The sequence below is a fragment of the Marmota marmota genome, unplaced genomic scaffold (genome assembly GCF_001458135.2).
Source record: "Marmota marmota marmota unplaced genomic scaffold, marMar, whole genome shotgun sequence".
In the NCBI taxonomy this organism is placed as follows: Eukaryota; Metazoa; Chordata; class Mammalia; order Rodentia; family Sciuridae; genus Marmota; species Marmota marmota.
The window spans coordinates 20,435,687-20,460,897 of record NW_025999990.1 but is presented as its reverse complement, the minus strand read 5'-3'; the positions used below and the strand labels follow the sequence as shown (position 1 = coordinate 20,460,897).

The 25,211-nt window shown below is 37.3% G+C and overlaps 2 protein-coding genes across 5 annotated transcripts in view; one reads left to right on the top strand and one right to left on the bottom strand.

Annotated features, from left to right (window-relative positions):
- Window positions 1-9,102, top strand: part of Katnal2 (katanin catalytic subunit A1 like 2) — a 79,151-nt gene extending 70,049 nt beyond the window's left edge. Inside the window, exon 17 of the mRNA XM_048806265.1 lies at window positions 7,413-9,102. The gene's annotated coding sequence lies outside the window, so the exon portion shown is untranslated. The remainder of the gene's footprint in view (window positions 1-7,412) is intronic.
- The window catches only part of Hdhd2 (haloacid dehalogenase like hydrolase domain containing 2), a 33,396-nt gene continuing 9,570 nt past the window's right edge, over window positions 1,386-25,211 (bottom strand). For all 4 annotated transcript variants that reach the window (XM_015482399.2, XM_048806266.1, XM_015482401.2 and 1 more), the window contains 5 exons: window positions 24,591-24,799; window positions 19,880-19,964; window positions 9,097-9,313; window positions 7,530-7,593; window positions 1,386-2,768 (listed from right to left, as the gene is read on the bottom strand). In XM_015482399.2, coding sequence (XP_015337885.1) covers window positions 2,665-2,768; window positions 7,530-7,593; window positions 9,097-9,313; window positions 19,880-19,964; window positions 24,591-24,799 — 679 coding nt within the window. In that variant the 3' untranslated portion in view covers window positions 1,386-2,664. The remainder of the gene's footprint in view (window positions 2,769-7,529; window positions 7,594-9,096; window positions 9,314-19,879; window positions 19,965-24,590; window positions 24,800-25,211) is intronic.

Genomic DNA, 25,211 nt, shown 5'->3' with positions numbered 1-25,211 from the left:
TACAGACACTGTCCTTGTGGTCAGTACCACAAGAAGATCCTCTAATTGTGGGATGGGTGGAGAAGGAAACGCTATAGATGCTTGAATTACTTGTACTTCCTCTGTGAGGCTCAAGGTGGCCTATAACCAGCTAAGACTAACACTTGGAGTATTTGTAGCTATTTTGATCTAAGATGAGACTTTTATTTGTCTCCATGGACCTCTCTGAGGACAGGTCACTTAGCAAGCCATAATGTTTGTTAAATAAATATCTCAAACATGGAGGAAAGGGCAGAAGCCGATTCTCTGGGCCGGGTATGTCTGCTCAGGTCTCACCTATGCCTGCGACTGTTTAACTTCCTGATCCATCATGAGGTCTTGTCTTAGCTCTAAGCTGTCTCCAGATATCAACTCCATTATTTCCAAATGTCAAATGCAGCCTCCCTGATATGCATCTTTAAGGCAGTAACTCTACATTGAAACATTCCATGCCCCCCCTCACAGCTATGCCTTCCAGCATTACATTCCTGTAGTATTTAGTTTTATTGGTTCAATAACTGAACGCCTGTGTTGCAGCAAGTATAAAAAATGACTCAGTCCTGTCTGGTGGGGAGAAGAGAAGTGTGAAGACACAAGGGCAATATAAGAAGTGCCACCTGGGGATGAAGGAGGCTGCACCTTGCTCCAGTCTGCGGGCAGGGAAGACATCAGAGACACAGGAGTTGTCTTCCTGGTGTTCCTGACTTATGCATTCTCCTTAGCTCCTGATTAGAAAGGATCAAGGCAAAACCCTTCTTATATGCTTACTTCCCATAAAAATCAGGGATAGCACACCAGTAAACACATGGCAACTGGCAAACATTTGATAAACTCCTAGGCAAGGAATCCCTGACTCCAGCACACAAGTCAAAGTCAAAGCTGACTGTGGCCTGTCCACCAGGCAGTGCTTTCTACCTGCATGCTGGGCTTCTCCTGCTGCAACTCTGCCCTGAGACTGCCCAAATGCAGCATCATATCTCCTTTAATCCTCAGGAAGACTCTCTCAGAGACAGCCCCTTACTGGCGGACAGTCCCTTCACCCGTTCAGCACCACTGCAGACACACAGCACTTAATCTGCCCCATTCCAGTCTAAATACTTAAATGTGTTTCAAGTATTTAATATTCGACAGCAACCCTGTGTGGTAGGCGCTGCCATTATCCCCATTTTACGAATAAAGACAGGAGGCCTTCGAGGTAAGGTGACTTGCTCAAGATCAGAGGGCTTGGTGTATGCGGGTGGGACTCCAGAAGCTCTGCTCACAGCCACTCCACGCAGCCTGCTGACCTGGGGGCTTGGTCATTCCATGTCTGTCTTTTGCTTCTAGACATAAGTATTAAGTTGGGGCTTTTGCAAAAACAAGAAAAGTGCTCGCCCAACTATCATTTATTTATCTTTGCTCCCTCCCATCCAAGACCGAGCTGATCTCTAAACAAGCATCAAAACCCGAAGCTCATTAACATCAGTGTGCACTTCAATAAGGTGAACACTACAATGATGTACAATTACATTCTAATAATTCAATGCCCAAGAGCCCTGTAAAACAATTGCAAAGGCCCAGGATTATCACAGTATGCAAATGCACTAGGAAAATCATTACCTACTTAGTCCCCTTCATTTGGGTGGGTTTAACATGAGAAGAATAATCCATGCTACAAGACGAGATTTCATTTTACAGCTGTAGTAACCAAGTACATAAAAGCTTGAATCTGTCCCAATAGCTTCTAGAAGATTTTTCCCATAGTGTCAGAGGCAAAAATAATGAAATCTTGCAAATGTACAGTTAATAGGACCCTGGTGGACACTAACTTCAAAAATGCATGGTCTATAAGACATTAAAGGCTTGATTTTAGTTTCTGCACTGTTCCTGTTAATAACAATGTCTAATTAAAACATCTGTAAAATACTGATAGTTTTAATTTTACATAAAATTTCCAAAACAACTGTTACACAGTATAATAGGTATCTGCAATGAATAGGTTATTAATGGAAATATTATTTTAAATTAAAATCAGGTTCTAAATTTAAATTAGTCATCTCTGGCTAATGAAGAGAAAGGAAGTCACCAGTGCTGGGAATTCAACAGAAAATCTAGTTTTCAACATCTGTTAAAGTAAATTCACTCGACAGTCTGAAGGACAATTCACTTTGCTTCCTCTGTCTTATACTCACTCCACTTGGCTCTTCAGCTAGGTCTCACAGTTGAACTCAATTTCAAAACATGAGGCTAATGCACCTTTCAACGCATCACTTTATAATTTACAAACCACCATTCAACTTTATTCACAGTCTGAATCCCCCTCCCGATTTCCAGCAGGAGACAGCAGAGAACACCATTCCCCATTGGAGCTTCTCTCTCCCAGCCCTGCGAACCTGATGAATATTTTAGAGGGAATGGCATAAAATCTCAGCTTTTCTTTTCTTCGGGTCTCATCTTCTTTTACAAAATAAAACAAAAGAGATTAGCAAGGCTTAGTAGCTGGATGCAATTCAATACCTTTCTTTCTAATTAATGCACAATAAAAGAGGGTTAAAGCATAATCAGCTCTGAATGGTTCGTGGCTACTGATGCTGCACCAAGTTGGTAAGGGATCCATTCCAGACAATGAAAGCTGTGTGTCAAGTTGCTTCACATTCACAGGAGGGTTCACAGGAGATGCTGCAGAATGTGGTCCACGGCATGAGGGAAACTCTCAAAAGTTAGGTAGGGAGGTGGACTAATTTTTTCTTCATCTGCTGCTCGGTATTTCCCTGAAATGAAGGAAAAGCCAGTGAACAGAGCTTACTGCTAGAATGCTAAATTAATCACGCCCCCTGAGCACCTGGCCAGCACAGGTCCACCCTTACATTTACTTAGTAAATTAGGGGATCCACATCCCCTAAAGCACCTTTTATTGAGGTTTCAGGATGCAAGGAGGCAGTTCAAAGAAATGTCACATTCAGTGTTATCACAGGTCCTCTGGTTGTTCACAAGGGACAATCACAGGTCACATGGTGGTTAAGATTCCCTTCAAATCACCGATAATGAAATTACTTTCCTTCCCCACACCACCCCTTAAGATAGAAAGGATGATTAAATCAATGATTTTAAATAGAAGTTCATATCTGGGAGGGCAGAGACCTTGTAGGCTCTGAGGGTGACTGGAACATGCTGCTGTCAATCTACCCTGGAAGCCTGGGGGTGGGGAAAGGAAAGTAATGGGTGCTCCCAGGGCAGTGCCAGGCAGGGTAGCAGGTAGGCATTAGGTGACAGGAACACTGCCAGACTCTCTTGACTCTGGAATTCCAGGTAGCCTGCTGTTCCTGGGCCTGGCACACAACTCGACACCCCAACTCAGAGGAACCATTCCACTACAGTGGTTATGGAGAGCTTTCACACGTGAATCAGATGGTGCATGGTCCCTGTTTAAATACACTTCTCAGGCCCCAGTGCCCTTCAGAAAAGCTCTTCCCTGTTATTCTCTCTCTCCTAGAACATTGTTCTTTGCCTCCACATTTATGGCAGCGTGCAACAATGCATTTACTTGTTTAATGTCTGCCTCTCGTCTAAAGGACTGTAAGCTTCCTCAGAGCAGAGACTGTCGGGTGCCCCAGTGGATTCCCAGCACAAACATCAACACCAGCACGCCTTCCCTAAATATTTTTTTAAAAGAATAAATGGAATGAATAAAAGGAAGGAGGGAGTAACGGGAAGAGGTGGGCAGGGAAAAGAGAAGTGGGGGGGGTTGCAGGAGGACCACAGGAAGGAGGCTACTTATCTGTACTTATATTTTTGCTCTCTCATTCCATTTTCTGTTATCTCTGCTATTTATTTGTCTGCTTTATTCAATTTTTTTTTCTGCCTAAATCCAGCTGCCCCAACAACAGGCCCACCTTTTCTACAACTCCCTCTTTAGGAGGTGATATGGTTTGGATATGAGGTGTTCCCCAAAGCTCATGTTAGGCCATGCAGGAATGTTCAGAGGTGAAGGGGTTTGATCACGACAGCTGTAATCCCATCAGTGCAGCAGCGAATGGTGGACCTCGGGGTGCTCTCTGTAGGCCGGCTGGACCTGGCTGGAAGAAGCAGGTCATGATGGGGGTTGGGGGTGTCCTTGGCTCTGTGAGTGTGCACTCTCTTTCTCTTTCCTGGCTGCCAAGAGCTGAGCAGCTTTCCTCTGCCACTCCTTCCACCATGATGTTTTGCCTCACCTCAGGCCCACAGCAATGGAGCTGGACAACCATGGACTGAGTCTCTGTAACTGTGAGCCCAAAGTAAACTTTTCCTCTTCTAAATTCTTGTCAGATATTTTGGTCACAGTGATGAACAGTTGACTAAACAGAGGGCTTTACCTAGCAAACGCAAAGCCTGAAACCTCAACCCCACTTCCACGTCTTTGCACTGTGCTGGAGAAGATATGTACTATCCTATCCTACTGACTGATTTGTTACAGAGAAGAAATCAGCATCAGGGCTGGGGATGTGGCTCAAGCAGTAAGGCGCTCGCCTGGCATGCGTGGGGCACTGGGTTCGATCCTCAGCAACACATAAAATAAAATAAAGATGTTGTGTCCACCGAAAACTGAAAAATAAATATTAAAAAATTCTCTCATTCTCTCTCCCTCTTAAAAAAAAAAGAAAGAAATCAGCATCAAATGTACATCTAGGTAATTGGCATATACCTCACTTACCCCAGCACCCTCAAGTCACTTCTCCATAGCATGATCCAAATGGAAAATTCTACTGGCAGTTTCCGTTTCCCCCACCCCCACCTCAAGCTTAAGTCCTTTAATTATAAGCTTCTCTTCAAGGTTTCTGCTTGGTTTCATAGGTATGTTAATAAATAACTTGCTGTATTACCTACTTCCAAGATCTATGGTGTAAGGGGCAAGTAAGTTTCTTAACTACAGAGTTAAGGGCTTCTAGAATGTTTCTGCTTGTCTGGCTTTGCCAGTGGGGTCTCTACAAAGTACAGATGATACAAGTGGCCCAAGCATATGTTCCAGTTCTGGCACCTCACACGGAGCCTGTACACAGCAGGTGCTCAATGTCAGCAAGAGGAATGAAGCAGCATCCCTGGCCTGACTTCACTGCAGCAGCCTGTGCCTCCGTGAGTGAATAAATGAACAGGGAGGACATAGGAAGCCATGCTGATGCTATAAGACAAAGGGCAAGCTCATTTCTTTCTACATGACTACTTTATATGTTAAACAGAGATGAATTCTGGTTAGGACAAGTCAAAACCCTTATTAAGATTTTAAATCTTTATTAAAAAATAACTAAAAAATGTATATTATGTATCTACCATATGCTACCCATTGAAAAAAATTGCTCAAGACTATCCACAAATAGTACTTCCTACTGAATATGAATTAAAATATTTTAGTAGTTTTAAACACTGTGAAGCCCAGTGCTTGTCCATAGTACTGGGCTACATTTTATCAATGGAGCTCACAGTTTTAGAACAGTGGGCTTACTCTGAATTTTTGTGACCAAAAACCCAATAGTACAAGAGGGTCTATTTCTATGAGATGGACTTAGCTGCTTTATTAGTTACACATTTTAGATTTGACCATTATGCTGTTAGCCTAAGACTAACTGGATGCTTTTCACACAGGCCACTCATGATACTGCACAGGTCCAGTGTTGATGGCTGGTATAAATCCTTAACTATGTGAGCTCAAGAAAGGAAATGTTTATGGGAATAATACCCACAAGCAAAAATAGTTATCTGAGGATCCCTTAATGGGATAAAACTGAAGGCAGAACAGTGAGAACAAAGACGCAGAGAAGATGATGTGGTCTGTGTTTCCCGACTTGGTTAATGCTTCCTCTTGCTACTTACATCACAGGGCCATAACGTTCCTGGGTAGGTGACAATCATTTTGATGGAGAAATGTGAAAAGACATTGTGTTAATCCTGCAGTGACTGGTGTTACTATCGGTGGGCCCAGGATGGCCCACTCCAGAGCTCAGGCTCTAGCAGATGTGGGGTTTCCCTCTGTACCTCTTATTCAACTCTAGCTCCATCTAGATTTTTCCATTTTCATTTTAAAGTAACTTTTCCGCAATCACAATTTTCTTGAACTCAGGTCATAGTCACTTTCTCTAAAAGATTTCCCCATGATAAAACTTCTATGACTTTTATGTTTCAATTTTACCTTTTCTGAATAGTCTGTTAAGTAGTTTCACTACCATCACATGAAACTATGCAAATGAGCTCCCAGAGATGTGTACACAACTGTTTATCTGTTATTTGATTTACAAAAACCTGATGGCAATTCTTGGACAAGATTTCCCGTTATTATGTGCTATTAGTTTTGAATTCAGCAGGTGTCATTTGAGGGTGGGGTGGGAACCTTTCATTATCTTTTGAAAAACCCATTAAGTTTCCCCATGCAAAAATATTTGACCCTCTCACAGCTCCCATGACTGTTTCTTCTTTACCCTGAAGAGACTACAAGTAGACTACCTAAGGGATCCTCAACTAGGAGATTCAAGGCTCCAAAGGGAAAAGAGCCATGACCAGAGTTTTTCACACAGCAAATCAGCACAGAAATGAGACCAGAATACAGAACACTGAATCAGTCAAAATATCGTATTAGGAGGCTGGGGTTGTGGCTCAGCCGTAGAGCGCTCACCTAGATTGTGCGAGGCCCTGGGTTCGATCCTCAGTACCACATAAAAATAAATAAATAAATAAAATAAAGGTATTGTGTCCAACCACAACTAAAAAAAAAGTATTAAAAAAATATGTCATATTAGGTGAATCCTCTCCAAGAAGGTCTTTCTTTTTTCTTAAAATTTGAGAGATCATATAAAGTAAACCTAATTTTAGTGTAGGAAATACTTCCTAAGCTTTTGGTCACCAAAAACAGTAAATGAAAATAAAGAAGTTTTTTATGTGTGTGCTGGTATGTATATATTTTCACACCACCTTCCCCCAACTCTATTCAACTCTAGCCTGTACTGAGGATTAAAATCGGGAGCAGGCCACTTTTTTTCTGTTATTGTATTCTTTATTTTTTTCTTTTTGAGACAGTCTAAGTTGCTGAGGCAGGCCTTGAACTTACGATCTTCCTGCCTCAGCCTCCTTAGTTGTTGAGACTACAGGTGTGTGTCATGCCCACCCAGCTGGTATATATTTTTTAAAATGCAAATGTGAACATAGAGGATCAGAGCACACAGATGACCAGTTCTTAAAAAAATCAACTTTATCATCAGATAGCTGGCATAAAACAAATGTTTTCTCAGAGCACCACAATTCATGGTCCTTGCTCCATTCCGACATGGTGAACAGGGCAGGTACTACCAGGCCTCGAGCCCTGATCTTCCCACCTTTTTGCAGCATGTTCCCCCCACCCCCATGGTCTTTTTCCCTTTAATCCTAAACCTATTTCATTTTTCTTCATGTAGAAAGAAAATTAAAGCCCAGAGCTCTACCATTTCGACAAAGCTATTCTTTGGGCAACTGTGAACTCTACCACCCTGTTTTTGGAAAGGCATTTGGAAAGGTATACAGAAGATACCTACCAGTTTTTACTAAAATGCCCAGCATGCCAGCATTTTGAGCCCCGCCAACATCATCCCTGCAATCCTGGAAAAGCAGAAAAAGGCACTTAGTCCAGAGTCTTTTGTTGCTTGCCAACACACTCTGCCAACAATTAATTAGGATGGGATCGCCACTTGGAATCCCCTGCTTTTTATTTTCAAAATGAAAGAGGAGAAGGTGAAAAGGGGTGACTCCACATGAAATACTCTGAGGAGGAGAACCATATTTGGAGAAGAAAGCGCTGCTGAGGTGGAAAGCGAACACTAGCGTAAGGAATTCCAGTAACTGAACACGGACAACAGTGAAGAGTCTATGCCTTGCCACAAGTATATCTATCTCTTCTTAAAACAGATCACTGGGGAAAAAAGCATTCTATGCATTTGACAGCTTGTACAGTGAATAACTCAGCTGTAAACAGTGAATGAACTCGATTTAGAAGATCACTTTTTAGTGGCCCACGTAATATATTACTCTTAATTTCCATCCAATTGTCTATAATAGGTAGGATCAAATCAAAGCAGTATACTTAATCAGACTGTAACTCTTTATGTTTACTTCACTAAATTTGGGAATCACACATCAATCTGTAAAGGGAGCTCCCCTGTCCATTCTTATTCAAGACAGGGATAAACACACTTGCACAGTGGTGTGCATCTTTACTCCCAGCACATGGAAGTGAGGCAGGAAGATCACATTTGAGCCTAGGAGTCTGAGGCCAACCTGGGCAACATAGTTAGACCTTTTCCAACAAAACGAAACAAAATAGTAAGAAACCCACCAAAACAGAATATAAAACAAAATAAATAAATACTTGGTTGAATGTAACAATGAAAGCAAGGCAATTAAAATTCCAAGGCCTGGTCAAGTAATCAGTCCTAAGAAAAAAATAATAAAAAAGAAAATCAGTCCTGCTATCTCATATGTACAAGCAGGATTCATTCAGATTATGCCTAAAGAAGATTTTTTTTCCACAAAAATCTTTAAGTTTGTTCAACAATGACCCTTAGAAATTAGCTTCAGAATGTCAAATTCTTTGTTTAAGGTCTTACTTAAAACCTTTTTCCATTATAGTCAAATTTGCCCATTGAAGAAATGGGGATGGGGAGAGGAGGAAGGGAAATGGGAAAAAGAAATTAAGAAGGAAGCTGGGCATGGTGGCACACACCTGTAATCCCAGCAGCTGGGGAGGTTGAGGCTGGAGGATCACTACTTATAAAAGTCTTTAGTTATATTTTGTTCTCTGCATAATGCTCAAAATACTTTAGGTTTTATAGGAATTTTCTTCAGAAAAAAATGTAAAGCATTTAACTGACATTGCAATATAAACATTTTTTAAAATTATACATGCCCTCACACTTTGGAGAACTGTCAGAAACAATCAAAATTTCAAATGCTTACAAGAATACTGTCAAACATCTACAGGAAAGCTTGCTTCTGACTATTTTTCTCTTGAGTAACAAAAAGTCCACTTCCCTAAAGCAGTGCTTCAAAGCCAGCCGTCCTAGCAAAGAGGTGAGTGCAGGGCATCTCCTGCGTTCTTCTACTTACATCTCCTATCATGACGGCCTCTTCAGGTTCACAGCCAGTGCCCCGCAATGCTTCCAAAAAGAACGTCTTTTCTGGTTTCCCCACTACTATGGCGCTGGTGTCAGTGGCATACTCTAAAGCAGTCACAAAGGGTCCAGGCCCCAGGGCTAAGCCATCTTTTCTCTTGTAATACCTGGCTTTGTGGATCGCTATCAGAGGCGCTCCATCCAGGAGTAACCTAGAGAGACCAAAAAAACAAAAACTGGCTAAAAGCAAGGCTTTTATAACTGGAAAAGAATGTCAGACTGGCAAAGTGGTTTTACTCACACTCACAGAAACAAATAGTTTCTTATTAACTTTTAATGACTTGCTGTCTTCTAATGAATTCACGAAGAACTGCTGGGAATTACATTCAGATACACTAAAGAAAGGTGATAGATTATTAAATTTGGGATTGCTTCAACCTTTTACCTTTCGTGGTTTCAGACACTTTACCCAAATCACCAGGGAAAGAGAATTAAGAGAACTAAAGCTAAATAAGGCACTCTAGGGAAGAGGCTTAACTTAATGAGACGTGTTGTTTCAGCCTTCCCTAATGGTAAGCAGGAGGCTCCTGAGCCTAAAAATGCTGCTAGACTGTTGCTGCGGCAACTTAGGAAGTGCACTTCAGAAATACTGAATTCCTGTTTCCTCGCCTCCAAAATGTAAGTTTCTTTTTACTTCAGAAATTTAACTTTTTTTTTTTTTTTTTTTTTTTTTTTTTACCGAGTTTCTGCATGTAATTTCACCCCTTCATTCTACCTAACTGCTTTCGATGGTGTTTGCAAATAAGGCCATCTTCCCAAAGCACACACTGACAAGGTTTAAGGGGACAGCCTGCGGTCAAGTCCCTTCCTTGATTCCAATAGAGGACAAAAAACTGTCATACCAAACAAAGGTGTAGTTTTCCTGTCAGTTTGATAACAAAACTCTACATATAGCTAAGGATCTTCCTTCGTGACTCAGGTAAAATACAACAAAACAAATTTCTGTGAACTTAACACTCACCTCTCACCCCCAGATCTGCCACCCACCCCAGCAATGTCACCTTCAGTCACCCAGAAGTAGTCATGCACAAATAATTATCTAACGGAATACAGGACATGATATATTTCTCAAACTGCTCTTAACCAACGGAATAAATGACCTCACTAGCTTAATTTACTTTAAGTCATCTACTTAGTTAAAATATTTAGTATGTCCATGGAGGAAGAATTCATCACATCTTACCCTTCACAATTATGAGTAATTAAGCGCTCAACTATGAAACTGCTGAATTATTCTTGTCAGTGGGCATGGAAATAACTTCCTGTGGGAGATGCAGAATTCAGACATTTGTGATTAAATATTTTATTAAGTAAAAACCAATACTGGACTATTACAAGGACTTACTGTTAGTTACTACAAATTGCTCACAGCACAGATCCTTCAAATTTGTTCACTAATATTAATACAAATTTATTTCTGAAAGCAGACCTTGAAATCCAGCATTAAGAAATCTGCAAAGCCTCTCCTTTGGCCTTAACCACAGCTGATAGCAATGAGTTAGCAATGGGTGATTCATCCATCCCCCTCTTTCACCCCACCCCAATCCCATTTATTTGCTTCTCTACCACGGAACTGGAATTCTTTATGCAACAGACCTCAAAATTGCTTTCCACTTATATAGCTAAACTAAAAACTCATTTGATTTAGCTTTGTTAATATTTTATTATATATTAACTGGGGATAAGACTTATCAGCCTGATTGATGTGTGTACTTAATTCCAAGGCAGCACTTCTGTGTTTTCCCTGGAAGGGCTGGAACAGTGCGTTCCTAAGTGGGAACTGGTTCTGCATTAGTCCGGAGAAGAGCATCTCTCAGGGCAATGGTTCCTGCCTTAACTGTTCTCTGCACAGCATAAACTTCTCTGGATCTTAGAAGAGCTGAGGCATATTTAGGATGAACTAAAAGGGAAACATTTCATAGGGCACAGATTAAAAAATCTTTCACAGTTAAATATTTAAAAAAATATTAGAAATAGACACCCCAATACTTGGTAGTGGTTTTATATACTAAACAGGCAACAAATGGTTGGTTTTGTTACCAGAAGTAACACATCAGCAGGAAATCTATAAGCCTGTTGAGGTATAAAGAAGCAAAGGAAAAATGCAAAAAGAGGTCTGACACCAAATCTCTGGCTATAAATTCCAGGTAAGTTAAAAATTCCTAGCCAGGGAACAGGACCACAATTGCAATGAGAGAAAAAGCCATGGGGATAATTTAAATTCAGAGCCACAAAACATTATTGCAAGGAACCTTAAGGCACATTAAGGCCAACATGCCCCGTTTCACAGATGAAGAAACCATCCAGAGACGCTGGCTGAGCTCAGTGGTACCAACCAGGGAGCTCTAGAGCCAGTGCTATAACCCGGAACTTAAGAAAACCAGTGGAGTCCTCTTCCATATACAGTCCATTATCTTTCTAAATAACTTAACCTCTCAAGGGAAGTGATCAACTTGCCACCATTTCTGCTGAAGGTGGAGCATGTAGAAATGAAATCACCCTGTAGCTTAAGTCACCATCAGACACCTCTTATCTGTTCAATATCAAACTAACGGGTCTCTCTCCCCCTACTCTCCCAAAGTGTTCCTCCCCCAATCTTTTCCATCCCAATAAATTCATCCAGAAACCTAGTAGTTATCCTTGATTTCTCACTTTCCCTCACCATCCCCACATCTCTGTTAATCATCAAATCCAGTAATTTATAATTTCAAAACAAAATTTAAATGTTTCAAATCTGTTTTACTCTCCAACCTGAACTGCTGCTATAGACTCCCAATAATAGGACATTATTCTTGTCCTATTATTCCAGTTTACTGTACAGGCAATAGCAGGAGTTTTAAAAAGCACAGATGGGACCATGTTGCTCCCCTGCTTAAAATCCTTCAATAACTTCTCATTGCAAACAGCATAAAATTCAAAGTCCTTCGCATGGCTTGTGGGGCTTGCACTATCTTCCTGCACCTACTATGTCCACATCTCCAAGCTCAAGTAACTTTCCCTACTGCGGACTGCATTCCAATCACAGCTGCCTGCTCTTATTTCCTAAAAAAAGATCAAACTGTTTCCTGCTTCAACCCCCATGGTGGTCCCTCCACCTGAATGGCCCTATACTTTTCACATAACTTTCTTCTATTCATTTGACAGGTCTCAGCTAAATCTCAGTACAACAAAGAAGCCATTTCCAGTCTCCCTATTTAAATAAAGTGGACTTCTTCCTCACATTTCATTTCTATTTCATCCCTCCCTTTTTTCCCTTCATATCACTTGTCATAATTTTTAATCCTTTCCAAATGTCTGGTCAGTCTTCTTCACTAGAATATAATCTCCACAATGCAGTCACTGCATTTGACTTTAAAAAAAAAAAAAAGGCCTAGCACTGCTCACAAAATGATTATTGAATAAATTAGTTAACAGATGAACCTTTGTATGCCCCAGTACCCTGCCTAAAACACAGGGAATAATATATACTGTCCTGGGAGCTAACAGGGACAATGGATGGAAGCAGACCTTCTCACAGTATGTTTCTCACAATAATGACAACTATTTGTAAATGTGGGATATACAGTCCCTACACTATTTAAAATAGGTAACAGCAATTCACTTCATATTTGTGGGCCTCAGTTTCAAATGAAGGGGTTGAACTACATCAGGGCTTTTCAGTATCAGTTCTATTAACATTTGGGGCTAGAAAATGATGTTTCATAAATCACCTTGACCTTTATCCACCAGATGCCAGTAGTACCCTTCGTCAGTTAGGATAACCAAGTGTCTCCAGGCATTGCCAAATGTTTCCTAGGAGGAAAAATTGTCCCCCACTGAGAATCACTAAACAAGAACTGCCAAAGTATTAACATTCAAGTATTTTTTTTTTTTTATAAAAAATACAAACACAAGGGCTGGGACTGTAGCTCAGTGGTAGAGGACTTGCCATGTACGTGTGAGGCACTGAGTTCGATCCTAGCACCACATAAAAATAAATAAATAAAGATATTTTGCCCACTTACAACTAAAAAAAAAATTAAATACAAACAAATGACAAAAGTTTAAATTAAAACAATAGTGAATCATAAAAAGCATCAAAGGAAAACTCTATTAATATTTAATTGAAACCCCCAGAATACCTCTAATATCACACTGATGCTGTCATTCTTTCATTAATTACTGAAAAAATACACTGAGTTTTTAGGGACTCTATGATCCCTATGAAATACAAATCTTCTGAGAATACTATATATTGAGAGAAGTGATGAAATGACAAAACAGAAGATCTAAGACAAGTTTAACACTGCTATTTCTGGTTAGGATCAAAAGTGAAAAGCAAATATATTCACATAGCTTAGTGAGCTGGTACAAAATATTAAAAGTGGTAAAATATTAAAGTTTTATCCTTGAATTCAGAAATAAGATAAGGCTACTTACTATCATCGCTTCTATTTAACACTATAGTAGAGATCCTGACAGTACAATAAAGCAAGAAAAAGAAAAATATAAGAAGTGGAAAGAGAAATGTAAAACTGTAATTATTAATGGAAAGCCCAATTGTCTATGTAGAAAATGCAATCTCAAAGATTCTACAAATAAGTCACTGGAATCACCAAGGAAATGTAAGAAGGTTGCTGAATACAAGGTTAATATACAAAATCCCAATGAAATTTCTACATATTAACAAAAATGAAAATAAAATTTAGTGAAATACTACTTACAATGGCACCAAACAACATGAAATACAAGGAATAATTTAATAAAATATGTCTAAGACCCATACTTTGAAAAATACAAAACACTGATGAGATAATGTAAAAAAAGAAAAAATAAATAAATGGAAAGACATTATGTTCAGATGCAGATTCTACCATATCCACAGATTCAATAAAGTATCAATCAAACTCCCAGCAAGCTTTTTTTTTTTAAATGTTGGATGGATATCAACAAGTTGCTTCCAAAATTTATACGGAAATGCAAAGCATGTGGAACAGTCAAGATAATCTTAAAGAAAAATAAAGTTGAAGGATGTACCCTGTCAGCTATTAAGAATTATTGTAAAGCTATAGTAATCAAGATACTGGGAACAAAGCCACATATATAGTATATGGTTACTTAATTTATGTCAGAAGGACAACTACAATTCAGTGGGAGGTAAAGAATGGATCTTTTTTTTCCACTATTTTATTGTCCTTTTTAGACATACATGACAGTAGAGTGTGTTTTGACATATACATACATGGAATATAATTTATTCTAATTAGGATCCCATTCTTGCAGTTGTAAAGAATGGATCTTTGCAATAAATATTGCTGAAACTAGATGCCTATGGGAAAAAGATAAAATGTGACCTCATACAATTCGTAAAAACTCAAGGACAGCCAGGTGGTGCATGCTTATAATCCGAGCAGCTCAAGACGCTGAGGTAGGAGAAGCATGAGTTCAAAGCCAGCCTCCGAAACTTTGTGAGGCCCTAAGTAACATAGCGAGACCCTGTCTCTAAATAAAATATAAAAAGGGCTGGGGATGTGGCTCAGTGGTTAAGCACCTCTGGATTCAATCCCCAGTACCCCTCCCAAAAAAACCTTCAAGGAGATACTACATCTAATTGTTAATAAAGGTAAGATAATAAAGCTTATGGAAGAAAACATGAGACTTATCTTCATGTTCTTGGGATAAAAAAAGTATAAGAGAAGAAAATACTCACAAACTGTACTCCGTCAAAATCAAGAACTTCATGTTCTCATACTCTTAAGAGAATGAAAAGGGAAACCATAGGTAGAAAGAAGATACTTGAGTAGAACTGGATGCGGTGTGCACACCTGTAATCCCAATAGCTTGGGAGGCTGAAGCAGGAGGATGGCAAGTTCAAAGCCAGCCTCAGCAAATTAGAGAGGCTCCAAGCAACTCAGGGAGACCCTGTCTCTAAATAAAAAATATTTTTTTTTTTAAAAAGGGATGGGGATATGACTTTGTGGTTGAATGCCTCTGTAAACTCCAGTACAAAAAATAAATAAAAATACTTCGAGTACATATTTTCAAACAAAGACTCACATTTATAAGACAAAAAAACTTACAAATCAACAGAAAAAGATAATACAATATAAAGGATGAAAAATTTGACTGGGTACATCACAAAAGAAAACATCCAATGTCCAACAAGTATATGAAAGGGTTTCAGCACTACTCATCAGAGGAATACAAATTGAAACTTAGTACACCACTATCTAAACCAAACAATAGCCACAATTACACAGACTGTTAATATTCTGGGGAAAATGTGAAACAATTGAACTCTCATTTGTAGCTAGTGAGAATGTATAGCTTGGTACAGTCACCTTGGAAAACTGTTTGGCAGTATTTCCTAAAGCTCAACAATTATCTATCCTATTATCCAGCAATTTCACTTCCAGATCTATACCCAAGAGAACTGAATGCATGTGTCTCTCAAAGACATGTAGAAGAATGTTCATAGTAGCTGTATTCATAAGAGCAAAGCTGGAAGCAACTCAGAGCCCAATAACCGCAGGACACATTAAAAAACAATGTCACCATAGTATGATTTCATTCATGTGAAGATCAAGAACTTGCAATACTGATGGAGTCAGAACAGTAGTTCTCTTGGGGAAGAGTGGACAGACTAGCAAAGGGAGCCCTCATGGGAATGTTCTTTATCATGAACACACTGGGTGTACATAGATTATCTATGTATAAAATTTTACTGAGTTGTATAATTTGTGTACTTCAGAAAAATCAGTAACAAAATGTATTTTTGTAACTTACTCCCCTGAAACCTTTATTTAGAGAATAGCAAGAGCTGCCTTAATCATAAAAGAATTTATCCCCAGGGGCTGGGGTTGTGGCTCAGTGGTAGAGCACTCGCCTAGCACCAGTGAGGCACTGGGTTTGATCCTCAGCACCACATAAAAATAAATAAATAAAAATAAAAGCATTGTGTCCACCTACAACTAAAAATATATTTAATAAAAAGAATTTATGCACAAATTACAAAGTAATGGTGATGACTGTTATTCAACTTAATTTTGTATGCTGACTTTCAAATTTGTACATAAAATTCTTCTCTGCCATGTACTAATAGAATGCTTAAATACCTCAAGCACTTAAGTCTAGAAACAACTTCTCATCTCCAAAGTACTTTATTTTTATTGTTTGGACTTTAATTAAGAAGACTGCATAGCAGTTAGCTCTTTCAAAAGTGAAAAAGCCCACATAAATATTTCTAATTTGAGCCCTTCTGCCACACTGTTCTGAAATTCCTCACCTCCAGGGTTCTAAACACTCAGAAAATATTCAGAAGTTATTATAGAAATGCAGTAATAATAGAGGCCATTACTGTTGGTTTTTCCCCTTCCCTTTCTCTTCTTCCTTTACTAAAGAATTAAATTTACTGGAGTAATTAAACTTATTATTTTTTTTAAAAGAAATAAATGCCCCTAAGCAAGCAATCTAACATTCAACAGAAACCATTTATGATAAGTATGTCATCCCCAAACCCCAAAATCATGGAATTCTGTTCATCTGTGACTTTTGAAGCACCCTCAGACCCTTTAATAATCACAGGAAAGACATCATTCACAAAGCTTCAAAGCAGCATTTTTAAACAGGCTTCCCTATCTAGAATTCTAGATAGGGCAGAGGGGTGGAAGGGAAAGGGAGGGGGCAGGGGATTAGCAAGGAAGGTGTAATGTGATAGACATCATCATCCAAAGTACATGTATGAAGATACAAATTGGTGTCAACGTACTTTATATAAAATCAGAGATATGAAAAACTAGAGCTATGGTTATTCATACTGATGAATTACATAGTATTGCTAGGGTTGTAGACTGATGAATATTAGTAGTATAAAACATGCAAAAATAATTCTGTATTATGTTTAGGGATACCTACATATATATATCACAAGTGTAAAGAAATGCATGTAAATGAGAACACTTAAATTCAAAATCCTATTACTTATGGTTTGGAAATTGGGGAAGTATTTGTAACGGATATCAAATATTGATATTTTCTATTTCTTAAAATGGCTTGATAGGTATGTGAACATTCATGACATTATTCTTTTAGCATTAGATAAAAGGGGAAAAAAGCTACTAAAGGCTTTTAGTGTTTGAATGTTTTAGACAATCCAAACCCAAATCGTATTTATTCCTATAAATGGTTCATATTCTTTCCCAAGATTCTTTAAAATCATTCTCAATTTTGTTCAGGCATTTAAGACTTATCTGGTCACATACTTTGCACAGTATAGATGCACTGAACTATGCACTTTTGGAAGTGTTTGCTCATTAAAAACACAGTGAAAGAGGTAGTGATATTTGAAGGTTGACTATCTGCCTTAACAAACATGCCCCTGAAACTGGCACTCAAAGCAGCTATCCAATGGGCTTCAACATCAGTGTTTATTCTCATTATTAACCTGAATAGTAATTTAATCATTGGTTCATTTGAGATGACTATATTTGCTACATACAATCAAAACAGCTGCTATCACTGGTTGGAAGGTACAGTCTCTGTGGAAACATCAATATGCAAAGAAGGGCGAGACCTAAAATCCTTGTTAACTCTCCACTCAGCTGTTAAGTGCATTTGTGAAATTAGAGTTGACCTATAAGTACACTGTAATGCTTTAAAATGTGGTGTTTGAAAAAATCAATATTAGGAAAGTATACTAATTAGACAGCATCCGAGCAATTACAAAGACAGTATTATGTCAACATACATTTTTATTACCCTGAGTCTAGCATTCATCTAAGACAGAGACCTCCCAACTTCCTATTAAATATGTCCTTCCCAAATTATGAGCTAAAATCAATCAATACCTTCTCCTTGAATTCTGTGGTTAAGAGAATGAATTAAAGTTAGCAGGGGTAAATTCAAAAGTAAGAAATAACGCATAATAATGCAAATTCTGTATTTCAAGTGAATACTGACTTGACTTTGGTTAGTATAGTTGTAGGCCTTATTTGAGGAGCAGACAGAAATTCTCTAAGAAACTAAAGCAGGATAATGGAAGTAAGTGAAGCAAAAGGAATTTTAAAATCATGTACTCTTTTTTATTTTTGGTACTGGGGATTGAATTCAGGTGTGCTTTAACACTAGCTACATCCCTAGCCCTTTTTATTTTTTTTTTTTTTGAGACAGGGTCTCACTAAGTTCCTTAGGGTCTTGCTAAATTGCTGAAGGTGGCCTCGAATTTGTCTTCTTTCTGCCTCAGCCTACGGAGTCACTGGGATTATAGGTATGTCCCACCATACCTCCCCAATACCATATATTCTTAAAGCACATTTTTAAGCAATCTGGCATAGCAATGAAAGTTCAGGCAATAACTATAGTAAATTAGTTTTAAACAAAGGCTGAATACCACACTAAGAGAATCACAAATGAAAGTGCATTTAGTAGTTGTGGTTTACATTAACTGAGTATCAAAAATGACCATGCACACAGGGAAAAGGTGGCTGTCCTCAAAGTGCTATTTTTGGCCACACAGATTTTACATGAGGTTAGCCATTTTTAAGATCTCAGCAAATAATGCAGCCACATGTGTGAACCTGGTATTGTGTTTTAAAGTTTCCTACAAATACTCTGATTGTAGGATATATACATCAAAAATGAATTCTACAAAAAATATAAGAAAGAACAATTCTTACAGATCCTTGTTCTAGTAAGAAAAACTGAATTTTTAAAATAGTATTTTTTATAGTTAAATACTCAAAATTTACTATGCCATTAAAAATATATATCCCTATGCAAAATTTTGAACAGTTAACTTGCCATAAATTCAAAGATAAATTTACAGTATTTTGTGGTTTGACAAGACATAAAAGCCAAGATATGAAAACTTCAAAGAAGAAGATCTGCAAGTAAGTTTGGATCCAAATTATCTCAGGAAGAATGAAAACATGTATACAGTCTTTCTTTTGGAAGTAGCAGCAAGAAGTTCATGTAGGTGAAATGCACACACTAACAGATTTACATGTCTTATTTGTTAAATGTGCTTCTTCTGCCAACAGCCAATGAAGTATCTCCACTTGGATGTCTCAGAGGCCAAATTGCCCCAACCACTCATCGTTTCCCAGAGCCCAGGTAGAATGCTCATTTACTTGCTGAAGCTAGATATCTGATGTTGTTCTTAACTCACTCTTCCTCACCATCCCAACCCAATCATAGAGCAAATCATGAGGACACTATCCAAATTTGTTTTTCTTCACCCCTACTGCCACAATTCCAGGTCAGATTATCATTATTACTCACTGAGTAATTCCTTTGTAAGTGTGATCAAATGTGTAGCTCTTTTCCATTGCCTGGATTCTCCCTGGGGGGGAAATACATCTATTGTTTTTAGGTTAGCCTGGATGCTATCTGTAGAGATTAATGTAGTCAGAAGAGAATCACAGGAGTAATAATACAAGATAAAATTGCTAGCTTTAGAGTTGAAATTTTATTATGAATTTCTACTCCAGAATATTGATTTCATGAACCACAAAAACCTTAATGATCATCACGTTTTAACATACTGATTATTTAAAAAAAAAAACAGAACTAAGATATTAAACAATATTATTTGATATTGACTTTAAAGTAACTTGAAGATGTCTGTCCTTATGTACAATCTAGGCAGCCAGAAACTAAAACATATAAAACTTATATGAAAAAGACTTAAAAGAAAAAAGGGGGAGTGTATGACCAGGAGAAAAATTAAAAAATAGATTTACCGGAATGCTTGGTTCAGAGTTTGATAATGAAAATGTTCTGGTGCCAGTCCTATGACCACAGCATTAGGATCATTTGTTTGTATTCCTATGAGTAGAAAAAAAAAACTGTTAAAAACTACAAAATTAAAGGCAATGCCACATTTTATAACAAAGTAGTTTTAATCAACTAACTGGACATTTTTGCTCAGCCATAATTTGAAGTTTAAGAGATTGTCTTGCCAGTATACTTTGAAAGTGAAAGAGAAAGAATTGAAGGCAAGAAAGTGGAAAGGGCTACTAATATTTTTCCATATTCCCTATACATGGTTTCATAGCTACTTAGTAACTGAAGTGAAAATGGTAACTTGATGTTCTCAAGCAAGTAATTTCTAACTTCAAAATGCTTTACTGATTACAATCAACAAGAACAGCTACGAGTTCCTTAGGAGCCAGCAGATCAATAGCAACTGATGAGGAATTGAGAATCTAAGAGGCAAGGGAAATTAGACTTTCTAATTGACACTGTCAAGGTTAACACATTCATGATGAATATGGAAAGTACTGCAGATTCTACAGTTTTATACATGAGGCCTCATCCACTTTTCAGAATGTTTTTTTTTTCTTTTGTGGTGTTGGGGATTGAACCCAGGGCCCTGTGCATGTGAGGCAAGCACTCTACCAACTGAGCTACATCCCTAGCCCTCTCATCTACTTTTAGTTTCACACATTTTACAATTAAAGCATGTTGTAAGGCCTTGGTATCTGATATCAGGATGTCAGATACGACAACTAAACGTGCACACTCACCATACAGTTTTTCAAAGTCTGATTAAAAGTTCTGTGGATTATCCATATACTAATTCCTATTTGCCTCTCTTATTGCCTGCAGATGCCCAAGTTTTCCAATTTCCTCCTTAGAAGTTGCCACAAGTATTGAGAAGTTGGTTAAATTGTTGAAGGAACAAAGTAAAATTGTTGTCCACAGTAAGAATTAAAGGGTTTTGTGGGTACACGTGTGTAAAATTTTTTTATTATCTATATCCACCTCTGGAGCAAAGATGCTCAACATTGGCAAAGTTATCTCCATTCCCTTCAAAAATCCATCTACTTTGGCAATTTTTATGTATATAGAAATGTTGCAAGTATAGTCCTAGACTGAATGATAGATTTCTTTCAGACCAAGGAGAAGCAGAAGCTTATATATCCCAATTCTAGCTCAAATTTGGAATAAAAATTGTAACATTTCTTACCTATCTGAAGACAAGAAGAAAAAAACCAGATTAAAACATTGTTCTGTAGTCCTTCAGCTTGTCCAGAAACATAAATATGTAGACTGTAGGAAATACTTGTCATTATTTTTGGTTGCCCAGTTTCTTCATGCCATTCTCACAATTAGGGAACTCACCAGCTCATTTGGAGTGCTAAGGGGTGGAGCTTACTCTCACAACAGAGGCTGAGGATACCAGAGGCTTTCTATACTTCCTTGGCACCTTGTCAGTTCTGTGGGCAATGGTGTACATTGTTCTGGGCTAACCTTGGCAGTTCAGTGGGTCACCTAAACAGCTTTTTGTTTTGTCTGTCATGGAAATTTCAGAGAGACTAGCGTTATAAGTTCTGATATACCACACAGCACCCAGCTTTTGCAACCATCAATATTTTGCCAATCATCCCCTACAATTTTTTTTGCAAATATTTATAAAACAAATACCAGATATTGTGTCATTTTACTCATTCATACTTAAGTATGTATCTAATCAATAAAGACTTTTTAAAAACCGTAACATTATTACATAAAAAGTGAATAATTTTTTAACATTACCCAATACTTAGTCTGTATTTGAATGTCTCAAAATGTCTTTTGGTATATTAAACTGGCATCCCAACAAGGCCCAATGTTGCATTTGATTTTTATCTTTTATTTCTCATTCTAAAATGTCATTCCTTCCCTTTATTGGAAAAATTAGATCATTGGTTCTGGAGAAGGCCCCATATTCTGGATTTGGCTGATTATTTACAGTATAATGTGTTCCTTTACCCTGATCTTTCTTGCATACTGGAAATTAGATCTAGAGTCTTCATTGATTCACATCTACTTTAAAAAAATAAATAAATAAAAAAATAAATAAATATATTATTTCCAACTACAACTAAAANAAATATATATATATATATATATATATATATATATATATATATATAATATATATAAAATTGTAGATGGACATAATACCTTTATTTTATGTGGTTCTGAGGATGGAATCCAGTGCTTCACATCGGCCAGACAAGGCACTACCACTGAGCTACAACCCCAGCCCTGTCACATCTACTTTTTAGGAAGTTTATTTCATAGCCAATGCGATACATTTCTTATTATATTACATCATGAAGCACAAGAATTATGGTTATTCTCCTTCTAGTGATATTAAGGTTGATCACCAGATGCCTCCATTTTGAAGATCCCCATCAGCCCTTCAGCTGTGCTACAAAAACAATTGATGATATTCTCTATTTCCTTGCCAAATGGTGACATTCTAATTCTGTCATTTCTTTTGCATTTCCTGGCTGGAATTCTACTATAAAGAAGTTACCCTCAACAAGTATTTGGTTACCCTAAAATACAGCTCAAACAGGGAAAATTAGGAAAAATACTTAATTTGTCAACTTTCAGAGTAATGAGTTACTACCCTAGCAGTCTCTAACAGTGACCCATTAGTTTTGTGGGGCTGAGCATCACTTTGAACTCATGCCTTTTTATATATGTATTTCAATCCCCTGCAATCATTACTCTTTTTGATGCTCAAATTATCATTTCAGGTTTGCTCCAGAGTTCTTTAGACATGATCTCATCAATCTTAGTAGTTTCCTTGCTTATATTAGCTTTTTATATTAAAAGCTAAGCTAGAACTATAGTGAGAAATAATAGTAGGCACCATAGTCTGAGCACTGGGTTGTCACTGCTTCTAATGTTCTCAGTAGAAGCTCTAGATGAGATGTATTTTTTCAGTAAAAGAATAAAGGAGTTAGTAATGAAATTTTCAATTTAGTTAGGAATACTCAGCTTTTAATTTACTTGATTATTTTATATTTGTATCTCCTTTTTATTATTTTTTTGTAATTTTTACTTACATTTAAAATCTTTGAGTCATAACTGAACTAACAGTTACTACTTTGTTTTATCCATATCTCTAATTTAAAAAGTTATAATACCAATATTACTAAGAACAATAAGACTACTGAACATAGTTCAAGCTTTCTTTGCAGTTGTTTTGACCTTAAAAATTTATCCCAAAATAAATGAACAGGTCAAAACACTGTCAAGTCATATGAAGTAATTCTTTCTGAGTGGTTACATCACCAACTTGATGTAGAGTTAAGCTCATTTTAGAGAAGGTTCTTCTCCTGACCCCCTCCCTACCTTCCCTTCCCCTTTAGATAACCATTTTTAGTATTCTTTCATTTATCATTCTTTGGCTTCCTTTTACCAATATAAGACAAATATATATATATTTAATTTCCCTCTGATTTTCCTAAACAGAAAATATTAAGGTTTTCTATACCTCACTTTTTCACTTAATATATTCTATGAAGATCACTCATCACATCATTCATATCAGGAGAGAGAACTCTTTGTCATTATTTATTTTTCAGATACAAAGCTTTCCATTTTGTGTCTATACCATAGTTTATTCAACCAGTCCCTTCCAATGAACAGTTGGGTTGTTTTCAATCTTTTGTTATTATAAATAAAGCTATAATGAATAACTTTGTTCATATGTCATTGTATGGTTTTGTAACTATATCTCAAGATAGATTCCACCAATTACTGTTTCATATGTAATTCTGTTAGCTACTATCAAATTCCTCTCCATAGGAGCTGTGTTATTTTATATTCTCATCAGTAGTAAGATCCTCCTAATACATTTATTGCCAGTTAATTCAGCCAAAGTTGGTTTCTGTTTCTTACAAGTAATAATTCTAATTGATACACTGGTATATTTTTCCATAGTACAACTGTGGAGGTCCTACTCCACTGTATATACAACTAAGCTTCCCTAATCATTATTTGTAAAGTTATCACATGATATTTTTAGCGAACATATTCATATCTATTTTTCTGTCATTCCGATCTGAGTATCAGCTACAAAAATGAAGCAACGTGGCAAAGCTTCATAAAGCTATGACATTTTTCTAGTCTGTCTTTTGAAAGCAATTTTATTTTTTCTTGGTTGAAAAATACTTTGCACTATATAATCTCTATACTATCCAGCATGACATCTATTTTTAAATGAGGAGATTTTGGTTTACCTTACTTAATCAAGTTTAGAGAGGGGCTCTGGGATTGAGGGTTATAATACTCAAAATAATGCTGAACTTTTTTTTTTTTTTCCAAACTGGGGGGTCATGATTCATCAATAGATCATGAAACAAATTTGGAGAGCTCTAAGTAACATCAAACAATTAAGTACAACAAATGGAAAATAAAGCATACTTCATATAGTAAGTAACATGCACACACACACACACACACACACACACAATATTACTATACAATGTGTTTCCCTTATTGTAGATTATGGTCAAAAAAGGTTTGAGAAAAACCAATTCAGATTTAAACTCCTTATCCATACTGTCAACCATTTCAATAACAGATGGAAATCAGAAAAAACACTCCTTATGAATGATTTTTAAGTAGTTATGACTAATTTTTAAAATTTTTCCAACTTTCTCCCACCTTGGAAATCAGGTAATGCCCGATCATCAACCAGCAGCATGGGCCTGACTTGCTTCTGCTCTACTAAACTTCTGGCTGCAGTCAGAGATGTGAATATTTCATCTTCAGAAATATCAAACTCCAGTTTTTTCAACCTTTCCAAAAGATCTTGCTTGCTTTCTTTGGTTGTATTGGTCACAAACCTAACAATTACAGAAGAACTACGTAACCTGGAAAAAGGAAAATTCAGGAATCAATGGGAAGTTTTTAACATCCTCGTCCCATAAAACTTTATAATTTGGTAGAACTGTGCCAAATGTCAGAAGATAAAAGTTACTATTTTTATGGATAAAAAGTTCTTTAGTTTTTGTTTTTTCTTTTGCCTAGAAAGCTTATAAATTATCTACATCCTGTGGGCAGTTATCACCTCTAAAAGCAGCAAAGTCAGACAGAAAAGGTTACTTTTACCTTTTTTTGAGGCCTTCTGTACTTTGTATATACTGCAAGGTTTAGTAAACAAGTGAAAAGCCACACTGTACTCAACACAGTATAAGAGGTGAATGTTATCTTAAGAGATTATCTACTGGTACAACCTTCTCTTTGTTAAAGAGAGAAATCTGAGGCCTAAGAAGTGACCTGTTA